Consider the following 10,000-nt stretch of genomic DNA (forward strand, 5'->3'; position numbering starts at 1 on the left):
AGAGAGGGGAGAGAGAGAGAGAGGGAGAGAGAGAGGAGAGAGAGAGAGAGAGAGAGAGAGAGAGAGAGAGAGAGAGGGGGAGAGAGGGGGGAGAGGGAGAGGGGGAGGGAGAGGGAGAGGGAGAGGGAGAGAGAGAGGGAGAGAAAGGGAGAGAGAGAGAGGGAGAGAAAGGGAGAGAGAGAGAGGGAGAGAGAGAGGGAGGGGAGAGAGAGGGAGAGAGAGAGAGGGAGAGAGAGAGAGAGAGAGAGAGAGAGAGAGAGAGAGAGAGAGAGAGAGAGAGAGAGAGAGAGAGAGAGAGAGAGAGAGAGAGAGAGAGAGAGAGAGAGAGAGAGAGAGAGAGAGAGAGGGAGAGCAGAATTGATAATTACTACATCCAATCTAATTCTTACTTCTTAGCAAGTGCAGGGCATGAAGAGCGTGTAATCATGATCTTATAGGTTGTAAATGATATTTCTTTAAACATTTTATGTTATATTAAATTTCTGTACAGAAATAATGTAAAACTGTTCATACATTATTGCAGTTTAACATTTAATATATTCCTGAGAAAAAAATATATAATGCCACTGGTCTTTATTCTTCATACTATTTGTAATTGTTATCTATATTTCAGGTACAGACACTTTCTTCTTTCTTTGACTATTCCTACCTGCTTTATGAATTTCAACATGTTTAGAAATATCTGAATCAGTACACGGAAGATTAATGAATTTGCTAGTGCTTGGTTCTTCCACATCTAAGTTCAGCTTTTCCTTACTGGGTAACTGCTTTTTCAGAGGCACTGCACCAATAACTCTTATCTTATCCCTTAATGCAAAGTCATTCATTGTGAGACCATCACTTTCTAAGTTCAAACACTGCAAAGTGAAATAATGGTGGGGGTGGACCTTTCGCACATGGCAACGAAGAGTTGGAGTGTGTGAAAATCTTCTTAGACAAATACTGCATTCATATTTCAAACTGTTTGCCTGATATTCATCAACATTCATCATATTTTCATCGCTAAGTAGCATTATCAGCTGGTCTTGATGATGTGTCCGTATGTGATGGTAGACAAAGTTTTCCCTTTTATTGCAAAAGATGCAAAATCTATCATCATTACTATTGCACTTTAGGCATGCTTTAAACGAAGCAGCAACCTTTTCACGCTCAGACTGTATGTACTTATCATTAATCTGGTGTCCCATTTTTTTCATATGAGACAGTAATGAGCTAACTTTCCTGTAAGAATTCCCACAAGTTTTACAAACAGCCCATTTACATGTGCAATCTGGCTGCTCTTCACATTCTTCAGCTTCAGAGCAAGCAGATGATGTAAGCAATGAGCAATGGGGACACTTTTTCCTCTGAGCCAATTTTTCTTTGATCATCTTAGGAATGGCCTCAAAGTTTTCAGCTGTTTCGTGGCCAAGCCTTCGCATGTGATGATGAAGGCCCTGTGGAGTTCTATAATATTTTTGGCATGTCAAACAAAGGAAAACATTGGTACATGTACAGGTCAAGTCTTCTTCACCTGCAGCTGTTCTTCCATGGACTATGTCCATGTGATTACTCGCTTTGTCTTCTTCTTCAAAATGTAGATGTGGGCAGTGTGGACATAAAATGTAATTATGATATACAAAGTCCTTACAAGAGGGGCAGTTTTTCTTAAAATATTTATAATTATTCCAAATAAGTCTCATGGCATTGTAATTATTATGATTATTCAATCTAGTGTGTCTCCTCAGTTCACTGAAGTTGCAAGCTGTCTGTGGACATTTAGGACACTTCAACATGGGACATACACAAGCAGTATATTCAGGTGATCTACATTCTGGTTGTAAGATACAATAGCAATGGATCTCAAATTCTTCATTAGCATTAACAGTTTCTTCTTCAAGCATTATCGTATATAGGTCTTTGCTTTTTTCACCATTGCTGGAATTGATTTCTTGACTTTTCCTTATAGGTTCTTTTGGAGGATAACAATGCAAGAGGGCTGTATATTGTTCACTAGAAATATAGTCAAGGTGCTTCAAAACTGTGATAAATAATGCATAATCAATGATCCATAACTTCTGCAGGATTATACATTGGTTACAAAAGCCATCAATTTTTCTCTTCCAATCATCTTGTGGCAACTGTGGTGAGTAAACTCTACAAAGACTTTCAGACATGTGCTTTAACAGGAGTACACGGTTGGAAAATTTGGCCTTGCATTCTTGACAAATAAATTCACTACACTTGCAATCAATGTTCTTTAACTCATCACATAATATTTTCACAAATTTTGAATTCTGACAACTTTCCTCATTTCTCCAAATTTTCAAAAAATGTTTCTCTATTAAATGGTCTTTGAGCTGTGCAAAGATTTCAAAACTTTCAGAACATAAAAAACATGTGAGCTTTGTGGCATCATTCAGCAATTTCTGTCTACTACTGTCTTCATTAAAACTGAATGTCTTCATTTCATAACTGTTTTCTAACTCAAGAAGCTGAAGGCACTGTTCTAAACATTTCCGCATGCTAAGATGCAAAGGAAATGATTCATCATTGATATGGTTTTCCTTTTGTTCAGAATAATCACCTACTCTGCTCACTGGCAAACCTGCTTCATCTTCAGATATTGTGATGACCAACAGTGATGGACTACCATGATCTGCTTCATTTGCAGATTTTATCACTGCCATGGGAGATACCCTTCCTCCCAACTCTGCTTCTGGTGCTGCTGATAATTCTACACTTTGACAATTTTCAATACTCTGAATGCAGAGCAAATGTTCCATATCATTTGAGACGCTGTTTGACAACTCATTTCTACTACCTTGAGAGTCTGTTCCAATATCAACTACTTTTCCACTGTTTCTCCCTTTCATCAAATTTACCTTTTCCTCTGAACACATGGGACACATTGACTTCAACTTTTTCTTTTTTAACCGCACAGTTTTAAAGTATAATTCATGCCTATGGTCACTTTCATTCATGTGATTCCATAGGTCTCTACACTTAGAAAATATGCCTGGACAATGGACACACTTTAACTTTGGACAAGTGCACTTCATTTCAAAAGATACTTGATCACCAATGAAATCATCCTCAAAGTCTTCATCATAATCATTATCATCACATTCTGAATCATCTGTATCAATAACTAAACCCTCAGCCTTACACATTTTTCCACAAGGATATGCATTTCCACCTTTACAGCTATTAATATCCTTCATCTTGTAATCATTGTCATTTGGAAGCTGCTGCACATTGGAAAATCTTCTTTGAGAAATTCCAAACATCTGAGGTTTACATTTACTACACCTTTTCTTAAGTTCTAAGTGTTTTCTTGAAATGAGAGAGATCTGCTTTCTATCTGCATGATGCTTTTCCTCAAGATGCTGTTTTAACTGTTTCATGTTCTTGTACTCCAAAGGGCACTTTGCACATACCAATGGAGTACATGTACATCTTATACCAGCCATAATGGAAATTTATGAGATGTTTAAATTACCATATAGTTCAAATACAATATGACAAAAAGTTCATACAAAAGTACCTTACAAAAACTCAACTTTCTAAATCTATGTGATCATACATGTTATGAATTGATGAATAAAAATCTACATTATGTCTAGCTCAGCACTGCTGCATACTCTTCTAATCATCTGAACCAGGTGCTATGTTCTGAATCCACAATACAGAAGAGGCAGGGACACTTCATTGGAGGATATCCTGAAATAGTTTGGGTAAAATTAGATGAAATAATGACATCTGATATATGAAAGTTCATAAACTGATGTATTCAATATTTGAAGCATTTTCAAAACAGTATAATTATAAGAAAATAAAAAGCACATAAGAAAAAAAACAAATAAAACTAAAATATCCTTAGTCTCCAATTTCTATACACTAACACTAACAAAGGATAATTGCCATTATAACATCACTGAGGCAAAATCTAGTAGAAAAAGTCAGATTGTATGCATGATCATAGTCACAGCCTATATAACAACATTTCAAATAAAAATTGGATCAACATACAAAATCAATTTCCATGAAAATTAAAATAACTGTACAAATTCCTGGGGTTTCTGTAAAATGCCTCTTCAAAAGATATTGTGACAACGGATTCAGATCAGATCAGTACACTAAACTTTATTTTCTTATCTCTGTCAAGATGACCCATGTGTGTTGACCAAGCCTGACCATAAGCACAAAGAAAAGACAATCTGCACTTATTAAACCATTCACGATGGGGCTTATATATGCGTAATGCTGCTCCCGCCAGTTAGATAACAAAAACGCACAGTGACTAAGCGCAATACCTTTCCCTGTGTAACTCTGCACTGCGCCTCTCAGAGCGCTTTTCACCCGCCCCACTGAATAGGATGATAATTGGAGGATTTTGTATTTGTTAACATTATTTTCACAAGTGAATAAAAATCTGTCTATACAAATGGAACTCCGATGATTATGTGAATATGTAATGATGTAAAACATACATATTGAGGGAGAGATCTTAACATTCTAGGACGTCACCCGGGGAGAGCGAGATATTACACAAACGTGATAACACGTCAACAGGCACGAATGGATCAAAAGAAAAACATACTAGGTAAGGAGGCCAACCTGATCAAATAGGCCAGCTAACTTGGTTCTGGATGACATTAAAGGTTGGATCACATAACTGGAATGTATGACAATATTTGAATCCTTTACTATACTGGCCAGATTAGAATGAGAAATCCCGACGGGGAACCAAGCTTTCTCCCATCCTTCATGGTTAAGAAGAAGAATTATAGTGGGACTAACTGACATATTTGATAACTTTTCAGAAATTTATAGTGTAATTCCAAATAAATATCAATCACTCAGTTTGTTTGAAGGCAAGAATCTAACTCCATTTATCATTAAAAATGTTATAAATAAGATAAATAGAAAAAAAATCATACTCGGCAAATACAAACTAGTGAAACCAATTGGGTGGTATTAATTTCTTTGACAGCCTACAGAAATTCTGGGGCGAGTCACAATAAATGGGAACCTTAATATTTAGGATTAGCCTAGAACTACATACATTTTTTCCCCTGTAATTACATTGACTTTATTCCAGCCAAATTAATTTGAAACTGGCCTACAATCAGAAGTCAAACACCATAGTGTCATACTGCCAAGTGACCATCACAATCTTTGCATGCCACACTCTTGCAAAGGCCTACAACTACACCATGTATATTCTTGCAAGACAGAGCTTTGTCTAGTTCTTTACATGAAGATAGATCACTAGGGAGGTCTACAAGTTCTACCTTACTTGAGTATATGTGGTAGAGGTTTATTAGCCTCTGACGGAGTGCACGCGGGTATCTTCGAAACATGTAGTGACTCTATGGTCTCCATGATTTGTGCTCTAGCAAAGGCCAACAAATATCCCCTATGGAAAAAAGCTTAGACTGATTCATTAGTTGATGAAAACTAATGAAAAAGAACGAAAAGCTCTACCGTGATTCAATTTACATAGTCTAGGTTAGTTTGTCTTTGCCAAAATGCAGGGAGGAATTTGATAAGATTGTTTCTTGTTGATAACAGCCATTACGATAGTCATTCTCTATTTTCACCCAATCATATTCTGGATACATACCTAAAATACCAAATGCTGGCCTTTACAGTTTCCTATCCTAAAACTTTAAGTCACAATTAACACCATGAACATAACACGAATCCCAAGCAGAGGAGCCCCTTAGAAGAACGAAGCTAAATTTTCTAAAACTCTGAACTAATTTCCTCTGCCATTGCTCTAATTACAGAGGCATAATACCTTTACCATAACGCTAACAACTCTCCTTACCTATCATCCTTTCAGAGGTATAACTTTTAATTGTACTGTCAATGTACACAAAGTTCTAGTCGAAATAGTTGAGTTTGACGTCAGCCTCTCTGTTTAACGAACACGAGCTACAACGAATAGATTATAACGAATAGGATATATAGGTTTTAAGAATATCATTGAAGATTTTTCATTTGAGAATATTTATTGTCTTTGGATATTTATGGTATATCGTAAATGTTGATACATTATTACGTAAGCTTATCGAGAAGTGGAATTTCAAAGCATGTCTTCTGCCAAAATATTCATGAAACTTGAAAAGAAACTAAGCTTAATTGCAAGAAAACAACATCAAAGTTGAAGATCCACCTAAACTGTCTCCCTTACACAACAATATCAGTCCAAACACGTGTTTTCCAAAAAGAAAATAGTCTTTGGTTCAAACTCCCAGTGCCTCCAGCTGGTGTTCGCTAACGGTGCGGCAGCGAAGAGCCGCGGGCGCTGTTCGCAAGGGCGGCTCAGACGTAAACAAATGGTGGAGCAGGAAGGTCGTGTTGCCTGATTCACTCTAGATATTGTACGATATTAATGACGATGGCGTGTTGATTATAGCGGGATCGGTTGTGCTTCGGGTGAGTTTGAGGTTCGGTTTTGATATTGCGAAGTGTAGTTATGGTAGTGTGGTTGGTGGAGGTTGGGTAGGGATATTGCTGTCTTGTTTTGGTTCCAGCGATTCTTCGTCATTGATGTGTTTTTTGTTTTTGTTCTTGTATTTTAGTTGTTGTTGTTTATATAGGTGTTTCTAGGTACTTGTTAGAGGCTGTTTGGCGGGGCTTAAAACCTTACCATTGGCTGTGCATCTTGTCCTGTCAAGGATATTGGTTAAATGATTTGCATATGTCAAAAACTATGGTAGAATATTCTATCGTAGTTTGTTATATTGTGTATATATTTTTTAGATATATCTACAGTAGCTTTCAAGATGGGACTTATATCTTGTAACTATTTTGGCCTTGTACTATTCAAATCTGTTTCAAACATTCTGTGATCAGTGATGAATGGCCAGTAATCTGAAGTCCAACATGATGGTAGTGCATTGTCAAGCAATTATCCTGGTGGTCAGACTTTGTATTCCAGATAAGGCCAACTAACCTCAACAACACATATTCTGGATACATGGCACTTGGACTGGTTTCATGATTGATGAGACATTACAAGAGAAGTCTACAAGCTCTTATCAAGTCAGAGTGTATGTGTTAGAGGTTTGTTGGCCTTTGCCCTAAGCATCAACAACAGCAGACACCTTGTTGATTAGTGTAGCTAGAGATAGCAAGGACTAATTCTTTACTATATTTTTTGACAAGCTTCTTATTGTCTAGGATGGTATGTATCACAATTAGTGCTTTAGAAGTTTATATGTTGGTATTCATGGTTTTAGAAAACAGCTTTTGATAACTTGTAAATGATAGTAGATACTGATATGTGAAAAGAATGTAGTACACATAATGCAATACTTTTTCAGAAGATACATCAGTATAAGATGTAAAAATGAAATATTTTTATGTACCATATGCTTAGTGCTGAATCCTGCCATATATTTTAAGAACTCTGCATAAGGAGATTAGGCTATAGATGGTGGGATTTTGATCACTAAGTGATTTGTTATAAATAGATTAATATAACAACAGTGTATGTAACTTATTACTCACCTACATTATTCTGAAGATATTGTAGAGGATGGTTGGTGGAAGTACAGGAGAGAGAGATGAAGGTGGAGGAGGAAGAATTCATCGAGAATATCGTGGAGGAGGAGGAGGAGGGAGAGGAAGTGGGCGCTACCGGCGAGGGCTGACTCATCACCGTCACTCTGTGCCGGGCGAGCGACGAGGCCTCTCAGAACAGGGACATTCAGAAGATGATCCAAAGACCGATCCTGAGAAGACAGAAGTTGTAAAACATCGATCTCATAAAGGTAATGGAAGTTATCTGTTATGGAATAAATAGTATTTTGAGGATATTTTGTAATTTCCTCTCATTATCATTGGGAGGGCTTCTTTTGGTAAAGTAGTAATGATCATATAATCATTACAATGCAGATCTCAGTCGTGGCTTTAGTGAAGACTCGAGAATTTCAAAGCAACTAAGGAGACTATCCCGAGAGGATGATGCAGAGCGTTATCTTGCACAAGTCCAGCAGCTTCAGGTCAGTTCTGAGTGTTTTCTCTTCTTTCTATCATTTTTTCTTTCTTTCTTTCTTTAATGAAGATCTTTTTCCTTTTACTTGAAAGAGAATGGAAACCACATTTATTTGCATTATTCATTTTGTATAAATCCATGGCATCTTTTTCTGTAGATTGGTATGGATGTATGTGTTCTGGTATATGATCCATCATTTTGTTGATGTAGTGCTTGTGATATGCAGAATAAAAAAGAATAATTAATTTTTTTTTCAGGAATCGATAATGCTGAATGAAAATGTGAAGTATGTTCGCCGAAATGCTGAGCATCTTTTGGACTCTCTCTTTGAACTGCTTCATGCAGCTCCCTCACCCCCCTGTCGCTGGGAAATCACTCGCTGTGTCGGGCGTGTTGGTCATGTCATGGAAGGAGACATAAAGAGGTACTGATCAGCTTTTTTTCTATAATTTTCTATAGTTGGGCAACTTTATGATTTTGTGTGTGTGTATGTCTCTCTCTCTCTCTATCTGTATGTATCATTTTGTTATATAAATAAATTATGATTTTCTTAATTCTTCAGATTTGTGGATGTGACACTAGATCGACTAGATACCTGGCGTGCAGCGGAAATGAAGGTTTTGGTGTTGAGATGCATCTTGGAGATGTTAAAGTTAGATTCTGATGGCTCTCAGCTGAATCAGGTAATTATTATAATGGAATGTATTCATGTTGCAAGTGTTAATTATCAAGCTTTCGGGTGGGAAATGTAGTAAGTGCAGTAAATCGCAGTGATTTTTTTCATTTGATATTCAGATTTTTCTCAAAGTAACTGATGTGTAAGGGTAATTGTTGTGACAAGCAGATCTTTCCACTTTTTTTTCTTATGATTATTGTTCTGTCAGAATTTTTTTTTTACTTGTAACTTAGCATATGCATAGTTGTTAAGTATGAGGGACCTTACATATTCAAATGATATTAAGTGCAATAATAGTTGTATTTTTTATATTTTATATGTTGATCTGCTCTTGTCAACAATGAATATTTTTTGAATACCATCTTGACTAAATACCAATGTCATATGGACCATATATTTCAAAACATTCATGATTACAAAAACATACATGGTATTTCTATAGCATGGGTACATCTTTCTTTATTCCTTTCTTTTCCAGGTTGGAGAAAGAATTGTTGAAGGGTTGCAAGTTGTGTTGGAAGGAACTGAAACTCCTGAGGTGATGGTGGCTACTGTGGATGTATTGAGAGAATTGAACACCAATCATAGTCATATCCTTAATAATTATTTCCAGGTATGTTACATTTTTTAAATTTTTGGGACATGTTCGTTTTTTCTTGAATACAGCTCCTTTTTATTCACTAGTTAGTACTGTTTAAATTAATTCACCAGTGTATTGTATGTGTTAGACAGTACATTGGCTAAGCAATATTATGGGTTCCTGTACATACTGACCTACTAAAATTACTTGTTTTGTTTATACTGTACATTCAGAACATACTGGCTGTTTCAGGATATTGTTGACATACTGGTAGGATGGCACATTGACCACCATCAGTCACCAGAAGTTATGAAGTATGTATCCATGGCATTGAGGAGCTTTTCACAGCTATGGTTAGCCAATGTCCCCATTGCAGCAACGCTTCTCTCACAGTTTGTGGAGGATATGGAGGACTATTGTGAGGTAATGTAACGATCATGCACTTTTATAGCTATGTCACCTCTTTATGTATCAGAATATCCTGACTTATTTTTTGTTATCTTATTGCTGTATAGGAATATGTGGATGTGCATTTGTTGGTTTTTTTGTTGTAATATCTACTTGTGTATCATGTTGATTTACAACAAAACTGTAAACTGTAAGTCAGGAAAGCATGAATTGGTATCATTTATAGAAGGATAGAACCTAAAGTTAGTGAAAACAAAAGAGTAGTTTCATGTAATGGACTTCAATGATACTTCTTGTATAAGATCTACAAAGCAATGTTTTATTTTTGTTTTTCATTTTCAAGCAA

At 36.4% G+C, this 10,000-nt stretch overlaps 2 protein-coding genes across 2 annotated transcripts in view; one reads left to right on the forward strand and one right to left on the reverse strand.

Annotated features, from left to right (window-relative positions):
* Positions 1-450: 450 nt before the first annotated feature.
* On the reverse strand, positions 451-5,933 carry LOC122250176 (uncharacterized). Its single transcript, XM_043011508.2, has 2 exons — positions 5,816-5,933; positions 451-3,702 (listed from the first exon to the last, which is right to left on the reverse strand). The coding sequence occupies exon 2, from the start codon at positions 3,450-3,452 to the stop codon at positions 603-605; it is 2,850 nt and encodes a 949-aa protein (XP_042867442.2). The 5' UTR covers positions 3,453-3,702; positions 5,816-5,933; the 3' UTR covers positions 451-602.
* Positions 5,934-6,290: 357 nt separating this feature from the next.
* nonC (serine/threonine-protein kinase Smg1) overlaps positions 6,291-10,000 on the forward strand; it is a 28,758-nt gene continuing 25,048 nt past the window's right edge. Inside the window, exons 1-7 of the mRNA XM_086547573.1 lie at positions 6,291-6,426; positions 7,520-7,766; positions 7,891-7,997; positions 8,248-8,414; positions 8,553-8,673; positions 9,145-9,279; positions 9,499-9,669. Coding sequence (XP_086403699.1) covers positions 7,532-7,766; positions 7,891-7,997; positions 8,248-8,414; positions 8,553-8,673; positions 9,145-9,279; positions 9,499-9,669 — 936 coding nt within the window. The 5' untranslated portion in view covers positions 6,291-6,426; positions 7,520-7,531. The remainder of the gene's footprint in view (positions 6,427-7,519; positions 7,767-7,890; positions 7,998-8,247; positions 8,415-8,552; positions 8,674-9,144; positions 9,280-9,498; positions 9,670-10,000) is intronic.

Source organism: Penaeus japonicus, unplaced genomic scaffold (assembly GCF_977035675.1).
Source record: "Penaeus japonicus unplaced genomic scaffold, GWHDUDI00000001_assembly GWHDUDI00000019, whole genome shotgun sequence".
Taxonomy (NCBI): Eukaryota; Metazoa; Arthropoda; class Malacostraca; order Decapoda; family Penaeidae; genus Penaeus; species Penaeus japonicus.

What these genes read in the sequence shown, in the direction of transcription:
- LOC122250176 (XM_043011508.2), bottom strand. Translation starts at nt 3,452, where the DNA reads ATGGCTGGTATAAGATGTACATGTACTCCATTGGTATGTGCAAAGTGC.